Source organism: Garra rufa, chromosome 17, assembly GCF_049309525.1.
Source record: "Garra rufa chromosome 17, GarRuf1.0, whole genome shotgun sequence".
Taxonomy (NCBI): Eukaryota; Metazoa; Chordata; class Actinopteri; order Cypriniformes; family Cyprinidae; genus Garra; species Garra rufa.
Window position 1 is genome coordinate 24766667 of NC_133377.1, and position 18957 is coordinate 24785623.

Genomic DNA, 18957 nt, shown 5'->3' on the forward strand with positions numbered 1-18957 from the left:
CTTATGTTCATCTTCTACTCTGCAATGAAATATTTTTCCTCCTTTCATCGAGTCATCTTGCTAGTCTTTGGCTGTACATTGCAGGTTTTTCTCAGTTGATCTGATCAAACATTTTATGAAATTGTGCATTTTTGGTTCAACACCCTCAAAGGATTTCTGGTACAACACACTTTAAACTAAGGAATAAGACTGCTAGCTGTGTCTCTAGGAACTTTTAATGTCTTGGAAATCTTCACATAGCCTTAGACTTTCTAATATAATAAAACAATTTCTTCTCTCTATCTTTTGTGAGAGCTCTGTTGACCATATTTGCTACTCAACTTCAGCACATGCATGGGAAAAATGTATGGATGTGTAACATCTCAAGCTGATTCAGATTTTTTATTAGTTTCTGAAGGCTTAATTGTGTTTTAAGACAATTTTTGTTCACCACAAAAATAGATGACTTAAAACGGCAATGTTGAATAGGGGTTGAATAATAATGACAGCTGTGTTATTAACAAATCCTAGAACTCAAACACATTACATTATATATTGAGATTATCACTTTTAATATGCCAGTAAACTGTTGTAGATGCAATTTTTATGAAGTCCTGGATCTTCAGACAAGCTTTTATATGTAAAGTACTGCAGTCTTTGGGGGGTTGAATAATTTCGATTGCAACTGTACATATCCAAATACATTTTGAGAGGAAATACGGTCGTGATAATGAAGAGCCGCTCCACTAGAGGGCGATACGCTTTAAATCTGATTTGAAAGCCACAGTCTCCTGTGACGTAATTCTCTCCGTTTCAGTATGGCAGGCAGGCCCTTAGCTAGAGGTCTCTGTAAATAAAAACATTTATACGGTTAATTCAGAGCTAACAGTCGTGTGTATATCTAGTGATCGATGACTGCTGGCCGTTAAGTGTTTCAGAGATCCTCTCATGGGAATGTCCGGAGAGACGGGCGCTCGTATAATATGATTTCGGGTGAGTAACGTTACTGCGTGTTCCCTGCTGATGTGGACCGTGTTTAGTTGGAGCTTACCACACTTTCTCTGTTTACGAAACTCGTGAGCTCATCAGCGGGCTTACTTCTGTATTTGTGTGTGTCTATAATCAGGGACGAGCGAAGTCAAGCAATTTGATATACAGCGGAAGTTATTTCTTCGATTTTATATACATTTACGTTGGTTTAACGGTAGGTGTTTGTCAGTTAAAAGACTGTTTCTCAAAACCCAGTGAGATTTAAACACTGCGTTGAGTTAACATCATTTAATCTAATAGTTATATATTTAAATGACATTACATTTCAAGTACCTTTAACGTAGTTTGTTACTTTTTGTTAGTAACTTCCAGTGTGGTATCATGTAACGTTAGTTTAATCGTTTTACGTTATGTGTAACGTTAGCGTGGCAAACAACTACAGAATTTCTTAAACGGGATTTTTAGTTGTTCTGCTAACGTAGTTTCCACTATAATACAAAAGTGATACATTTTATATTAGTCTGTTTTCTTTAACACGTCACTGTGTCTTGATTCATCACGTAAATATCCCAGGTAATGAGATTACGTCAGTCAGTCTAGATCAGAAGTTACCTCAAATCGCCTGTGGCAGTGTGTTTAGTGTTTCTGTGACGTTTGGTGTCTTCATTTTATTTTTCTTGTGTGTATTTGTAGGTACTTTGGATGTTTTACTGCTTCAAGGAAAGAAACTTTAAGCTATGAACCGGCTGTGAGCGTCAGTTGTGTTACTTTATAAACGCATGTGCACCAGAGCGATGGAGAGTGACTGTAGGATCCCTATGGCATGTCTGAGACCCCGGATACTGGCCCTGCATGCTTTATTCTGGGGTTTAGTGTCTCTTAGGTGAGAACAATTACAGATTATTTTTATACAGATAACCTTAAGTGATTCTCTTCTAATGCAGAGTAAATGCAAAACAAACCTTTGATCATTTTCATTCATTCCATGTTTAAACTTTTTCTTCTAGAGTGTTTGGAGCAGCTCTTCTTAGTGATGAGAAGGCAGCAGGTATTTTTTTTTTTTTAAATCAGTATTTCATCAAAGATTGTTCTTTTCAAGTGTACCAAGTTCATATAATTGTAATTGTCCTTATGTTTTTTTGTTGTAGTTGCAGTAACAAAGGCAGTGACAGCACCATGCTGGCATTTGGAGGAGTTTGTGGTGGCTAAAGAGTGCAGTGCATGTGAAGGTTTACAATCGGTGAGTGGACATATACACACACACACACACACACACACACAACTGCTCAAAAGTTTTGGGGTCAGTATTACTTATCATTCCCCAGTTTCACAGACAAGGCTCAAGCCTAATCCCAGACTAAAATGTAAGTTTGAGCTGTTTCAGCTGAAAGAAACTTGCACTGACTGATCTTAAAATATATAAGTACCTTTGTTTTGTCTCAAGACGTAAAAAAATATTTAAATGTCTTAATAGAACTATGGCCTAATCCTGGCATAGTCCAGTGGTTCTCAAACTTTTTTGCTCGCGCCCCCCTTTAAACCTTTAAAAAAATCTGGCGCCCCCTCCCGAAAATACTAGGGCTGTCCCCGACTATGAATTTTCATAGTCGAATCAGAATTTTCGAATCTTTCTATAGTCGACCGATAGTCGAATCATCTAGGCCTATGTGTGTGTGTGAATGGGTTGGGAGGGGCACGACACTAGTCAGCAGGAGGGTAAAACAGTTTTTATTTTATTTTACACACTGCACACAGCAACAACTTTTAATAAAGCGACCAAAACTGCCTGCCAACTGACAGACGAACTTATTTAGGTTTAAATAAAAACACAGAACGCGTCTTTTAGTTCTAAAAACGCGAGGCGCACAGCACTGCCTTTTTTGCTAAGCAACGACCGAAACAGCTGTCCTGTCAGTCAAATCAAAGGATTATAGCGCGAACGCTCTAAAATCTTAGTTTTTTGCAGTTAAGTAAACTGTCATATTAGCAGAAACCCTAAATAATACAGCTCCTGGTTACCCACGATAGACACCAAAGGTTTCTCCTCCATTTCTTGCAGTCTCCGGACTTTTTAAGCAACGGTAAACTTTCGCCATCACAACAGAAGACCCGCCTCTCCATTCATTCGATTGGACAATGGAAAAGAACGTAAATGACGTTGGGCGTTTTTCCGCTCAGAGTTGATTTTTTTTTTTCAACTTCAGGCGCTCAGAGCGCTCCTGCAAAAACGCGAGGCGCGGGGGGCGCATAAACAGAGCGCAGAACGCTCACTGCCAACAGAAAACCATTCAAAAACGCGTTCTGTGTGATCGCCGCTTAATCCCTGCCGTCAAGATGGTCCGCATCTCATCATGCATCAGGGCAAGTGAAAATTAAATCTGTCACAGGGGTGGTTAGATTTATTCACAAACACGTTAAAAATATTTATTGAACGCTTCTTTCTTTTCACTTTTGTTTTTACTGCATTATCATAATCAAAGGCTGTATATAACTTAATATAACCGTACAAAACCAGTAGTTCTGTGTGCAATTAGACATTGAGCACCCCCATATTGCCAAAATGGTATGATGCTCGTTTCACCCGCGAAGATTCGACTGTGAGATCGGTGGTCGAATCAGGCTCCGCATATCGATGCATCGAATCTTCGACTATTCGGGGACAGCCCTAGAAAATACCTATCCCACCTAAGACTAATAAATGATTTTACTAAACATACATACATAATGAAAAATTTATGCTTAGTTAAAAAAAAAAAAAAAAGCTACAGGACAAAAACACATGCAACACTTGAAACATTAAAAAACAGCACAGGGAGAATAATAATGCACGAGGTGGTGTGCATTATTTTCGTAGAAATCTACGGACCGAAGTCAATTATTCCGCTTATACTACAGTTACCTCAAGACATCGATCAAATGATATATTTAAAGACATTCGTCCGGTTTTTATCCTTAAAACGCTATTGTGAGTAATTTAGGATTAATTTCTTACGCAGCTCATCCAACAGCTTCGTTGCTAGTTCCAAACGTCGTTTGAGAACTAGTAACGACGCTTGAGCCGTTGATAGTAAACTAATGCAGTTAATAATGAAGTTTAGACAGACGGACAGAAAGAGAGGGGGAGAGAGATTAAGTGCATTATTACCTCTCTCAAGTCTGTGTGTCTCTGAAAGGTGACTGGCAGCATCGTCTCTACTAACAGTTAAACTTTAAGTTAATTTTCTTCAAGACCACGCCGTTGTTACCTCGCTTGTGAGAACTGTCATGTAGTTTTAGTTGTTCATTGCCAGAGCAGCGCTAACAACATTAGCGCGAGTGCTGTTTGTGTGTGCGTCTGTCAGTGAGAGAGAGCGAGAGAAATAGAGTTTGTGCTTTCCGTACATAATAAAACGTAATATTGTGGGGAAAAAAACATGGACATAATCCGTCGTTTTTATCCTGTTGTTTACTGTATTTATTAGTTTGGCCAGTGTCATTGTGGGGTTTGGTTATTTTACTATTAGTGGGCTGTAAGGACCTTTGAAATAACTGAAATCGTGTGGCGAAGTGATATAGACATGTACTGCGGTCAAAAGCAGCCTGGAACTACGTTCGCCGTGCGTTTCCCTGAAAATAATACACACCTCTAGAACGTTCGTCAGCCAATCAGACGGCATTCAATGGCCCTGTAGTATAATTAACTACAACTGTTTATTAACAACTGTTTATTAAGTTAATGGTTTGATACTGATTAGAACTTGAAGTGGCGATGAGGTCTTAAAATATTCTGAGAAGGTCTTTAAAAAGTCTTAAAAAGGTATTGAAATTACCTTTAGAATTCCTGCATATACCCTGTACCAAAATAAGAGGGATCATACAAAATGCATGTTACTTTATTTAGTACTGACCTGAATAAGATATTTGAAATAAAAGACATTTACATTTAGTCCACAAGAGAAAATAATAGTTCAATTTATAAAAATAACCCTGTTTGAAAGTTTACATACACTTGATTGCTAATACTGTGTTGTTGTTATCTGATTGATCCACAGTTGTTGTTTTTTTTTTTTTTTTTTTTTGTTATAGTCACTGGTTTGTCCTGAACAGTTAAACTGCCTGCTTAATAAGTTGATTTTTACCGTTTTGAAATCCATTCAGCCGTTCTCCTGTTCTGGCGATATCACTTTTAGCATAGCTTAGCATAGATCATTGAATCCTATTAGACCAATAGCATCACGTTCAAAAATGACCAACGAGTTTCAATATTTGTCCTATTTAAAACTTGACTCTTCTGTAGTTATATCGTGTACTAAGACCGGTGGAAATGCAAAGCTTCAATTTTCTAGGCTGATAAGATTAGGAACTTCACTCCCATTCCGGCGTAATAGTCAAGGAAGTTTGCTGCCGTAATATGGCCGAAGCAGGCGGAGTATTATCAGAAATGAGTTCCCAGCTAGTTTAGCATTTGCACATGTGCTACGTGGTATTACTGCTCCTGCTTCGGCCATATTACGGAAGCAAACTTCCTTGACTATTACGCCGGAATGGGAGTGAAGTTCCTAATCTTATCAGCCTAGAAAATTGAAGCTTTGCATTTCCGCCGGTCTTAGTACACGATATAACTACAGAAGAGTCAAGTTTTAAATAGGACAAATATCAAAACTCGTTGGTCATTTTTGAAGGTGATGCTATTGGTCTAATAGGATTCAATGATCTATGCTAAGCTATGCTAAAAGTGATATCGCCAGAACAGGAGAACGGCTGAATGGATTTCAAAACGGTAAAACTCAACTTATTAACTCGGGGGGGAGTTGGAGAATGAGCCTATTTCCAAAAAAAGTGGTGTGTTCCTTTAAGAGCCAGGGGTGTAAGCATTTGAACAGAATGAAGATGTGTATATATTTCTTATTTTGCCTAAATATCTTTTTTTTTTTTTTTGATTTAGTACTGCCCTTCAGAAGCTACAAAAGATACTTAGTTAGATGTACCCTGATCTTCAAATTTAGAAAGTTTTCACCCCCTGGCTTATTGCATTGTGTTTCCTTCTGGAGCATCAGTGAGCATTTGAACCTTCTGTAATAGTTGTTCACAAGTCCCTTGTTTGTCCTGAACAGTTAAACTGCCTGCTGTTCTTCAGAAAAATCTTTAGTTTTCCAGCATCTTTTGTGTATTTGAACCCTTTCCAACAATGACTGTATAATTTTGAGATCCATCTTTACTCCTACTCATACATATTACAAAAGGTTCAAACAGTCACTGTTGCTCCAGAAGAAAAAGTTATGAGTTATGCATTATGAGTAAAACATTAAGTGTAAACCTGCTGTAATTTTTACAGAAAACTATACCTGCCTGCAGCCAAACAGGATTTGTAGAAAAGATCAACTGCACTAAGTCTAACAGAGATGAATACAAAAGGTGAGTGTCTCTCTACCACAAATATATATCCTATTCTTGCGATAGCATATCGAGTCTTTTTGTTTTGTTCTGTCTGCATGTTCTAAACCTTAGGTAATTAATTTATTTAAAGGGTTCATCAACTGAGAAATCAATATTCTATTTCTATTATTGTACTATTAAAAATAAAATTGTGTAAATTTTCCAACTCAACTTTCTCATTAGTCTAAAAAAAAGCTTATATTGAAGCCAGTCTGCCAAAACAGGTTGTGGAATGTGCCACACCAAGTTCCAGGTCCTTTTGTTAACTTAATTTTACCATGGATTTGTTTACACATTTGCATTTTCAGAAAGATTGAAACTAAAAGATGATGCTGTGCCAATTATATTGGATCCGATAGTAATGTTGCACCACACAAGTTTGAGTAACTTTTTTTTTATTTATGTGGTCACTATTGATTTTGTCTGTTATTACAGATTGTTTGATATGTACTGAGTGTTTATGGATTTTTAATCTAAATCACAGCAGTGTCAATCTATAAAGGATGTAGGCTGTCAAACTTACACAACTGTTAGCCCATAATAGCAGTGGGTGTTTACTTCAGAGTCTACAATCTGCCACACCTATTCAAACTTATAAATTGTTTTTTAATGTAAAAATCTCTGACATTACAAGTGGTCCTCAAAGAACAGTTCAAAATAATAAAACAAGGCAGTTCATGACCCCTTTAATGAAAAAGTCATTAATGAAAGCGATGATTTTGCTTTCTGTTGTATAAACACTGCTTTATTTGCAAACATTTCTACTGTGTAATATTACACTCAATCACAAATTAAGTTTACAGCTTTGATGGCGAAATACCAAATGTTTGCAAACAAAAAGGCTGGCAGCTTTATTAACCCAACTAGAAATCATTCTAATTTAATTCACTCTTTCTCTTTGTTTTCAATTCAGCTGTCGCTCAACCAGAATGGAGGAGCATCTCTTTTGGAAATTTGAGGGCGCAATGCTTGCTCTCACTGTTGTCTTTGCAATGGTGGTGGTCGCAAGGCAACGCTCCCTTGACCGCCAAGCCTCTGACAAGGTTCGGCGACAGATAGAATCTATTTAGTAGACCGGACTGTACTAAAAGTTAATGGGCCTGTGGCCTGGTGTTATAAACTCTCAGCAAAGGGCATAACCCCACAGTCCATGGAGGCTTGCAGACCTTATCACTGGTTTAATCTTACCGGACGCACAAAGACAAAGCTCTGAACGGGCACAATGTGCTCTAAGTTACTCGTCAGACTGACATTACTAGTGAATGCTGCTTCTGTGCAGGATTTAACTAACTAGATGTGAATCTCAAGACCATCCCATCAAATCAGCAAACATTATGCAAGACAGAAGTCCAGTCCCTATTTTGTAACAGAAGATGTACAGCTCTGCGTATACCTGTTGTTTCAAATGCTGTAAAGGTGGTGTGTGTAGAACAAAATATGTGTGTATGTTGCATGTTTTCAATAATCCTAAAGCACATCAAGTATTTTGTCAAGCTGAGATTGAACCATATGGTCAAAATCTTGAAAGAAGAGACAGTTTTGTGTTTTATCACAACGGGTTTGCGTTAGACAGGGTGAGTTTCAGGGTTTGTTCATTTAGCTTCATTCATTTTGGAACATGCTATCGGTCATGAAATCACAGATTTCCTGACTTCCAAACTGACACACTCGTCCATCCATTACCATTGACATGTTTCATCCAGGAACATTAAGAGTAATTTAATTCATCTTAAATGTGCAGTTGCTGTTTGTTAAATCCTTATTTTCAGTATATACTTTTATAGTGTTTTTGACACGTTCTTTAGTGACTTGTAGGAGCTCTTTATTAAAGTTTTAGTTTTTTTCATTCATTCATGGTGTTTACTTGCAGTCTTTGCCCTCCTGAGTAAAAAGAAATATTTTATATAAAATGTGAACAAACGTCTTGGTTCATAATGTCAGTCTCAAAAATACCAGCTCTGTACTCATATCTGACTGATATATGCAAGACTGCATTGTAGTGTATGTTAAAGCTGCTGGACTTGAATTGAAGAGGATAAGATGTATTAATTTTTTTTCTTTATTTTTTTTAAGCACTTCACAGCAAAATTGACAGAGTAATGCCTTTGTGTTAAGGCTGATTGTTTTTTTTTTTTCAACTCCACAAGATAAAAAGGAAGCCGTGTGGAATTTGATCAAGCTTTGTCCCGTAACTGATTTTAATGATGTACTTAAAAGTAAAAAGTGTATTTTTATGAAAGATGAGTGACATTTCTTTTCCTCTGTTGATAATGGACTGAGGAATAAATGGGGAAAAAGGAATCGTCTGCCTTAGTTTGTCTGTTGTTGCATGCGTCCGTCGTGATGGGTGATTATGTATTGTGATGAAAGTAAAAAAAAAAAAAAAAGAGGTCACAAACTCCATAAAAAGAAATGCGTGCACTTTGATCCTTTTGGGCAGGAGCAGATGTGGCCATGCGGGAAACGTGTAATCGAATTACAGAACTTTGCTGTGTTACACTGTGAAGAGAAGAAAAGGGATAAATGGTAAGAAATACTTCTCAACTGCAACCTTAGGGACTTAGAATTGTATAATTTGATTAAAATGAAACAATTTAAAAAAAGCCAATTAAAATTTGTCACAAGTAACCAAAAATATTATTCTGGTTTTCAGAAAGTACTTTCTGTAAAAGGATGAACTTCTACTACAAGCCATTGGTTTCTTAAAGGGATAGTTGACCTAAAATGAAATTGTTTTAAATTTACCCACCCTCAAGTTGTTTCAAACCTGTGTGAATTCATTTCATCTATTAAATAAAAAAGACAAATTTTAACAAATGTTACTAACCCAACAGTGGTAGGTACAGTTGAGGTCAAACGTTTACATACACCTTGCAGAATTATTTTACTAAAATAAGAAGGATCATACAAAATGCATGTTATTTTTTTGTTTAGTACTGACCTGAATAAGATATTTGAAATAAAAGACATTTACATATAGTCCATAAGAGAAAATAATAGTTGCATTTATAAAAATAACCCTGTTCAAAAGTTTACATACGCTTGATTCTTAATACTGTGTTGTCACCTGAATTATCCACAGCTGTTTTTTTGTTTTGGTGATAGTTGAGTCCCTTGTTTGTCCTGAACAGTTAAACTTCCCGCAGTTCTTCAGAAAAATCCTTCAGGTCACATAAATTCTTTGGTTTCTCAGCATTTTTGTGTATTTGAACCCTTTCCAACAATGACTATGACAACTGAGGGACTCATATGCAGCTATTACAGAGGTTTTAAATGCTCACTGATGCTCCAGAAGGAAAAACAATGAATTAAGAGCCAGGGGTGTAAACTTTTGAACAGAATGAAGATGTGATTTTTCTTATTTTGCCCAAATATCTTTTTTTTTTTTTCACTTAGTACTGCCCTTTAGAAGCGACAGAGGATACTTGCATGTTTCCCAGAAGACAAGTGAAATTTACCCTGATCTTTAAATTCAAAAAGTTTTCACCCCCCGGCTCTTAATGCATTGTGTTTCCTTCTGGAGCATCAGTGAGCGTTTGAACCTTCTGTAATAGTTGCATAGTTAGTCCCTCAGTGTGAAAAGATGGATCCTAAAATCATACAGTCATTGTTGTAAAGGGTTCAAATACACAAAATGCTGAAAAACCAAAGAATTTAAGTGACCTGGAAGGATTTTTCTGAATAACTGCTGACAGTTTAACTAACTCATTCAGCTAACACAGTATTACGAATCAAGTGTATGTGAACTTCAAAAGAGGTAATTTTTATAAATGCTACTATGTGAAATATCTTATAAAGGTAAGTACTAAACAAAAAAATAACATGAATTTTGTATGATCCCTCTTATTTTGCTAAAATAATTAACATTTTGCAGGTTCCGCAAGGTGTATGCAAACTTTTGACCTCAACTGTAGCTATTGACATCCATAGTATTTCTCCAGCAACTGTCTATACAAACATTATTCAAATGTCTTTTTTTTTTTTTTTTTTCACAGAACAAAGAAACCCAAACACGCTTGAAACAACTTGAGGGTGAGTAAATGATTGATGACACGTACCAGATATGACTTCACTGCAGAATATACACGACAAAAGTGTTTGTCACGATATACAGACTTCTAATAAGCAAAAGTGAAGTACCAGAATTGTTATCCTCCTCCTTTTGAGTCGCCTGCATACTCCTGGAAGACGGTTGAACTTTCTCTTCAAAATAGGGACGACCTGTCTTTGAAGATTGTCTTTATATTCTGTCACAGCTCTTGTCTGAAATAAACAATAAGTTTTCCGATTATCCAACGATCTGCGGTCCAAAACTGAACCCGCGCAATATCCTGTTTCAACTCACCACTTCTGTCCCGTCGTCAGTGAATGCTTTGGTTAGCTCGTATTCTGGCGGTCTTGAATCCACAACACTGATTTTAGAATAAATATATACAGCACAGTGAAGCGCTACAAGAAGTAAAGATAAATTTGACATTATATATTTATTATAGTCACGTATTCGTGCTTCTAGTCGTGAGGGGTCCAGCACGAGTTCTCACGCAAAGGTTTGTGGGGCTTAAAACGTCTTACCTGCTTCTACGTCACACGGTTGTTGATCACCGCGGCTGATCGACTGAAAGAGCGGCTTGATGAGATTATCAAGGATTTATCATTGTCGTTATATGTAGATTTCCTTTCAATTTGACTTTTAGGCTACTTCAATTTATATAATAGTTATTGGTGACCACAAAACCTGTGGACAGATCTCGCCGTACCCTAATCCTCTTTGTTTCAAAGAGGATTTAAGAAACATGAGTCTGGATCTAGGCTTAAATAATATCAATAAGGGTATGCTTACATTATGTAATGTTTATTCTCACTGAAAGTTAAAGTGTAACGACAAAAGTTATCTTACAAGTTTGCGCTAAACAGACACTCATTTCAAGTCGAATTTGCCTGAAGATGTAATAGCGCTTCTCAAGCGCTTTCAGATAAGTACCAGACTCTAAAACAACAAAAATGGCATTGTCCCTGCATTATATATAATATAAATATAAATCACAAATATAATCACAAACTGCTAACTGCGCTAAACGCTATTTTGGTGATTTGATTGCTCACCGAAAATCGCTCACATCTTTTCCATCAGTTTCCTTTCGTAATTAAAAGATTCACTAGAATCCAGTGATTAACGATTATTCAAATCGAGGTTTTAGTTATTCATCAAGACACTTGTTAATCATAATTAATCGCACCCATTATGTAGGCTAGCCTACTTGTAATAACATGCCTCAGTTCAGACCTTGTTCTAACAGTTTTTACGGTTTTATTAATAGTTAAATTATAAACTCACAGAGAATGTATACATACTTTCATTTAGACAATATTCAGAGCGAATGAGCCTTAAAGACATTTTATTAACTGAAAATAAACAATCATATACACATGTAGTCAAGATTACGAACAATACAACAGTATCAATACATCACCCATGTAATTTCACCCGTAAAAGTAAACCGTTAAATAGACGAGGTGTCCCACTCCCAAGCATTTCTGTCACGGGTTTCTTAGCACAGTGCCTGAGAGAGAAGAGAGCTGGCGGCGAGCTCCATCAGTAGCAGCGCAAGAAGAAAGTATTGCAGGCTGTTCCTCGCATACAGTCACATAGTCGACCGATGCGCGGTCCGTGCTTCATGGCGCAGCGCTCCCCAACATCACACTAAGAAACATGATGCATCGCATTAGATATTTTTAATAGTAGTCAACATCTTTTACTTGATTAACGGTATTTCTAAGAAAACTAAAAAATAAATAAATAAAATAAAACAGTGGAGGAATGTGTTTACCCTTGGAATGACGCTAGCTTTTTTCTCCACAGATATCCGATTGTCCTGATCTCCATCCAAAAGTTCATCGAGCGCCTCAGCCTAAACACAAACACAAAACATGGATTTGGATTAGACATTAGAGACTAATTTCTGCGGCAGTCTTATATTTATCTAAGTGAAACCTTAATAACAGCTCATTCCACTGTGAAAATCGTTGGAAGTTACAGCAAATTTCACGCGGCTTTCACGTATAGTTTCACTTGAAATTAACTCATTTAATAAACTCAGTCCTGACTTATTACGCTGCTCACATACTGTTTTTCAGTTGTTGCTGAAACTTTTTTTACATCAACAGGTTGACAATGCATTTGTTGACAGTCTCATTTATTCTCTTACCAGGTCTCTTTTGATGAATTGCTCATCTTGTTCGGTCAGTCGGTTGTCCAGTGACATCTGACCCCTGCAGACGCACAGCAGCGAGAGGAAAACGCTCAGGTAAATCGCTGCGCGGACGCTGTCCATGGTGCTGAATGTTTTTGCGTCAGTAAAGTAAAACTGCGAATTTAAAATACAAAATACTTTTTATTACTCTTTGGCGATACCAGCGTTGAAAGTTCGGTCTTGTGGTCTCGCTGCCGCTTTCTATTGCTTCACTGGGTTGCTGGGAAACTTTCTCTATTTATACGGTGTTCCTGCTACTTGATGTATTCACGTAACGTCACTACATCCGTATTCAGTAGGCTGTTTTTTTTTTTTTCAAGAACCAGCTTGGAGTCAGTTTGAATCAGAGGTGATATCGCTTTGACATCCGTGCAATTTAAATCTGCCGTTTGGCTGCTAAGAGAATTTGTCTAATGTATTTATTGGCATGCAATTGTTTGAAATGTTATCCGTACTGTTGCTAAGTAAACACTCTTATAAAGATTTCAAAAGGATTTTTGTAAAGGGATGACATAGAGAAACCATTTTAGGTTTCTTTTAATCATCTAAATTACATTTTTTCACTAAAAGAATGTTTGTGCGTTGAACAGGTTCCACGGGTTATAAAGATTGTTTATGAATCCAAATGTTAAAGGATTAGTTCACTTCCAGAATAAAAATTTCCTGATAATTTATTCACGCCCATGTCATCCAAGATGTTCATGTCTGTCTTTCTTCAGTCGAAAAGAAATTAAGGTGTTTGAGGAAAACATTCCAGGATTTTTCTCCATATAGTGGACTTCAATGGGGATCAACAGGTTGAATATCCAAATTGCAGTTTCAATGCAGCTTCAAAGGGCTCTACACAATCTCAGCTGAGGAATAAGGGTCTCATCTAGCGAAACAATTGGTCGTTTTCTAAAAAATAAAAATTTCTGTACTTTTAACCACAAATCCTCGTCTTGCAGTAGCTCTGTGATGCACGTCGATGACTTTACGCATTATGTAGTCACTCATTTTTTCCCTCCAACTTTAAAATTGTCTAACATCGTTTTTTTTATCCTTTTTTGTAAAGGGCGTTTTTCTTTGCATGTTTGCTTTGTAAACGCTGGGTAGGTACTTCTGCCTATGTCACACGTGACCTTTCCAGCGTGACTATGTAATGCGTGAAGTCAAGCTAGTGCAAGACCAGCATTTGTGCTTTAAAAAGTATATAATTTTTTTACTTTTTTTAGACTATGATCATTTTGCTAGATAAGACCCTTATTCCTCGGCTGGGATCATGTAGAGCCCATTGAAGCTGCATTGAAACTGAAATTTGGACCTTCAACCCGTTGATCTCCATTGAAGTCCACTATATGGAGAAAAATCCTGAAATGCTTTCATTTTTTTCAACTGAAGAAAGAAAGACATGAACATCTATGACACTGGGGTGAGTACACTTTCAGGAAATTTTTATTCTGGAAGTAAACTAATTCTTTAAAATAAAGATATTTTATTTTTAAGAGTATAGAGTGCATTTAGGTAAATTGGGCAACATGAAGATTACCTGCAAGAGCATAAATTACTTGTAAGAGCGTAGAATACAGTATGTCTTTATAATCCATTCTCTCATTTATTTAAAAGTCAGTCTTAGCATTTCATCTATTTATTGTTGTATTAAAAGTGCTGTAACCTTCAGCATCTGTGAGCACAATAGTTAAAGTAAATGCATGTGGTAAAAACATGAGCATCAATGAAAGGTTTTTTAATGAAAGGTTTTATGAATCACCTCTGTGAGTGGGCAGTCAATTCCACTCGTGTCTGGAAGGTTACACACCTCTAATTGGCAATGGCTGTTCACCAATATATTCACCACATAATTATCTATAAAAATTTAAAAGTCATTGCTTTTATATATCACACATAGAATAGTATCTATGTCCGAGTGTCACATTGGTATGTGACCTATATTTCACAGTGCTGATGAAGGAAGATGTCATCAGACATGTTGTTTTTCACTGAATATTTGTATTTGGATATGACCTATATCTCATCTGTCAATGCTCTTTAGAAAAAAAATGGATCCATTTTGATCCAACACTGCCTTGTTCTGATCTTTGTATGCCAAGATTTACTTACTGTTTGAGATTTTTTTTTTTTTTCAGTAGGGCTGAAGTATGTAAATATATTGGCTTCTTAAATGAATGGACAGAATGTTTGTGAAGAAATGACAGAGTTATTATCCAAAATCACAAACTTCGATATTTGAATGTGATGTGAATGTGAAAGAAACAGCTTTTAACATAATACATCTCATACATTTTATCCTTTCTCTGAATCTCTGAATCGCTTAAATTGACTGTGTAATTCTTTTATTAAAAGTAGTCTTATCTCCTCTCAGTTTATTATTTTAAAGCTCTTCTAAAATAATTACCCTGACAAATATGAATTGATGGATCAAGCATAGCTAATATAATAATTACATCGAAACAGAAATATGGTGCAAAGGTGTAGGTAATTTTTAATCTCACAGTTCATTTCTAGGTATTCTAAGAATTCTCCTAATTCATACTCATTATTTCACTATGGGTTTTTTCCCCCGTAACGTCCTGAGCAGACTGTGACAGGATGAAGACAGCTTCTCGACAATATCGTACATTCTGATTAGGTGCGGTCAGATTTCTGACATTTTCACCACCTCACTGTGTCTCATTTCTCTCCTCTGGGGGAGTCACTCATCTTCTCAACAGCTCGTAATTAAAGCTCCACTCTTCTCATGTCAATGCTCACATTCTTGTGAAAACGGAAGAGTGGGAGCCATTAAAGGAAAAGTTCAAATGTATTTATTTAAGTGTGAACATAGAAGTGGCTCATCCATACCACTAGTCCATAGGGAATTCATCTTCACTTAGTCAAGAGTTCATGATTATCAGAAAAGGCCAGATGAGTTCGAATTTGTTTCTTTATCAGAACAAATTTGGAAAAATTCAGCATTACATCATTTGCTCACTAATGGATCATCTTTAATGAATAGGTGCCGTAAGAATGAGAGTCAATCTCTCATATCATATCTGATAAAAAAATTACAATAATCTGTATGTGATCTCCAATAAACATCTTGTGGGAAAAAAATCCACTGTTAAGGGGTTTTTAACATCTAAAATATTGCTTTAATGAAAAATCATCTCATCTGAATCGGGGAGAATCTGGGGAAAATATGCACAGGTTAAGCAAGCAAAAATAGTCCAAAACTGTTCTAAAAAATTATGTTGGTGGATTTTAATGTGAAAAGATGGACTGTTTCACTGCAGGAAGCATTATTATGGATTATAGACTGGTTTTGTTTATTACAAACACACAGCTTTTAACTTTATATGACATTATACTACTGGGCGTTGAATGCTTGAATCTGATTGGCTGACGAGTTTCTAATGGTGTGTGTTATTTTTAGGGAAACGCACGGTGAATGTAGTTCCAGGCAGCACTTGACCGCATTACACGTCTATATCACTTCGCCACACCATATCAGTTATTTCAAAGGTCCTTATAGGCCAAAACAGCAAAATAACCCAAACTCACAACGACACTGGCCAAACAAATAAACACAGTAAACAATAGAATAAAAACGACAGATTATTTCCATGTTTTTGCCTCAAAATTACGTTTTATTATGTTCGGAAAGCACATCCCACTCTCTCTCCCTCACAGACGCACACACAATACAGTTTGCACACATATGCGCTAATGTTGTTAGCGCTGCTTTGACGATTAACAACTTAAAAACTACATGACAGTTCTCACACGCGAGGTAACTTGAAGAAAAATTAAGTTAAAGTTTCACTACACTGCTGTCAATCACTTTTGAGAGATGCACAGACTTGAGAGAGGTAATTCACCAGATTAATATCTCTCACCCTTTCTCTTGCCATCTGTCTGCTTGCCTGTCGGTCTGTCTAAACGTCATTATAACTGCATCAGTTTGCTATCAAATGCTCAAATGTCGTTGCTAAATCTAAAATGACATTTTGGAATTAGTAACGAAAGGATTGGATGAGCTGCGTAAAGGCCCTTTCACACGGGACGCGGCAGTCGCGAGTGTCTAGTTCATTTTCAATGGGAGGCGGTTTCGCTGGCGGCGCGGAGGCGGAGCGCAAGCGGTGCTCGTGCACCCAAAATCATGCCGCTTCCACGGGCACGGCGCTTCGCGGCAGGCGCCGCCAAAGATAAAAATATTTTATCTTTTTGTGAGCGGCAGCGGTAGCCGCGTCGGCTTCAACCAATCAGTGAACAGATTATTAAAAACCAATCATAGAATATTTAACTGAATTTATAACGGATAGTTGAAAATAGAGGAGAAGATTGTTTTAAGTGTGCTGGATTTCCCAGAACTGTATGAATCATCTAAAATCTCATATTTGGGGTGAGCACACGAGTTAGTTTGCCAGGTAAAAATACAAATATGTACAAAGTGTCCAAACAATACATTATTATGCGTGGTGTTATAATAAACTATATCTTTAAAAAGTTTGAATAATAATAATGACAATAATTAATGACAGAATGACACAAACACAATTTTCCATTTTATTTAGACTTTTAAGCAACTGTAACTATGGCAACGTCCGCCCCCAGACCGCGTCGCGAACACCCCGCCTCAACTGCACAAAACGCTTCCACTACAAGAGAAGGCGGCAGCCGCGCGGCGATTTTACCGCTTGCCGCGTCCCGTGTGAAAGGGCCTTGAAAGGGCCTTAAGAAATTAATCCCACTCACAATAGCGTTTTAAGGACAAAAAACGGACGATTGTCTTGAAATATATCATCTGATTAATGTTTTAAGGTGTGGTAACCGTAGTATAAGCGGAATAATTGACTTCGGTCCGTTGAATTCTACGAAAATAATGCACACCCGAGGTGTAACGGCATATTTTGAATAAGAATTCACCGGCCGTCGTCAATTATTCCTTGCTTAATTGATTACTTGTGGATTATTTTGATGTTTTAATCTGCATTTAGGACTCTCATTCTGACAGCACCCATTCACCGCAGAGGATCCATTTGTGAGCAAATCTGTTTTGATGAAGAAACAAACTCATCTACATCTTGGATGATCTTAATGTGAGTACATTTTAAGCAAATGTTCAATTTTGGGTGATGGGTAAGATCTTTAACCTTCTATAGAAATGAGGGCTTTTGTATGTATATGATATGTAATACACTAAAATCCATTCACTTGCTCTCTGTGTGATAAAAAAAAGTAACCAAGTAATAAAAAGAAAAAACGGTTCAACAACGGTTCAAAAAGTATCAACATCAGGGTAAAACTGATATTTATTGCAATTAACACAAGTACGCAAGTACAGCGGATACTTAAATATATCCAATACAGTGTGGTCCTTCGTTGAGAGTTGTTTGTGTTAATGTGTGTGTGCTGATTGTTTGTTCCTTGCATTATTCAGCAGTGCTGGATCTGCCACAGATCCACATCTCTGGATTGTCAGACCATTATTCATCCCTTCACCTGGTTAGCACAGTAACCTTGTGAAGCACACAGAGGAGCCAGTTTTATACAAAATGTATGACCTCATGTATCTGGAATCAAATAGAAGACCTTAAAAAGTAGATGCATGTGCCTTGACGACACAAATCAGTCCATGAATGTGAATGCCACTATTGCACACAAAGGTGCATCCCATATTTGCCATTCAGATACACAGGTAGTGTCAAGGGTCCAAGCTCATTCTTGGATTTGTGTTTGTATTTTGTGTCATCAAGAGCTGTTTTCCTGTATAAATTGGTAAATCGTTTCCTTCTCTCTTAAAGCTGTTTAAAGACCTAGGAAATGTATTGTGATAGCCAAACTAAAAAGTAAAATCCTGTTCAGTTCTTCTGCTCACCAAACCTGTATTTATTTAACCCAAAGTAAAGCAAAAAAAAAAAAAAAAACTAATTTATTTCTATGATCAAAGTTAAATTTTCAGCATCATTACTCCAGTTTTCAGTTTCACATTCAGAAATCAGTCTAATATGCTGATTAGCTGTTCAAGATTCAAAAGATCAGCATTTATCTTAAATAAAAAAACTTTTGTAACATTATACACTATACCCTTTAAAAGCGGTTTAATTTTTTTTTTTATTCAGCAAGGATGCTTTAAATTGATCAAAAGTGATGATAAAAACATTTATAATGTTATAAACGATTTCTATTTCAGATAAATGCTGCTCTTCTGAACTTTCTATTCATCTGAAAAAAATCTACTCAACTGTTTTCATAATAATAATAAATGTTTTTGAGCAGGAAATCAGAATATTAGAATGATTCCTGAAGGATCATGTGACTAAAGTAATTCAGCTTTGAAATC

At 36.7% G+C, this 18957-nt stretch overlaps 2 protein-coding genes across 2 annotated transcripts; one reads left to right on the plus strand and one right to left on the minus strand.

Annotated features, from left to right (window-relative positions):
- Nucleotides 1-803: 803 nt before the first annotated feature.
- Nucleotides 804-8685, plus strand: jtb (jumping translocation breakpoint). Its single transcript, XM_073822117.1, has 6 exons — nucleotides 804-972; nucleotides 1663-1852; nucleotides 1977-2017; nucleotides 2118-2209; nucleotides 6284-6363; nucleotides 7298-8685. Exons 2-6 carry the CDS (start codon nucleotides 1749-1751, stop codon nucleotides 7452-7454), a joined length of 474 nt encoding a protein of 157 aa, XP_073678218.1. The 5' UTR covers nucleotides 804-972; nucleotides 1663-1748; the 3' UTR covers nucleotides 7455-8685.
- Nucleotides 8686-11669: 2984 nt separating this feature from the next.
- Nucleotides 11670-12831, minus strand: cart4 (cocaine- and amphetamine-regulated transcript 4). Its single transcript, XM_073822480.1, has 3 exons — nucleotides 12591-12831; nucleotides 12213-12293; nucleotides 11670-12085 (listed from the first exon to the last, which is right to left on the minus strand). Exons 1-3 carry the CDS (start codon nucleotides 12714-12716, stop codon nucleotides 11978-11980), a joined length of 315 nt encoding a protein of 104 aa, XP_073678581.1. The 5' UTR covers nucleotides 12717-12831; the 3' UTR covers nucleotides 11670-11977.
- Nucleotides 12832-18957: the final 6126 nt, after the last annotated feature.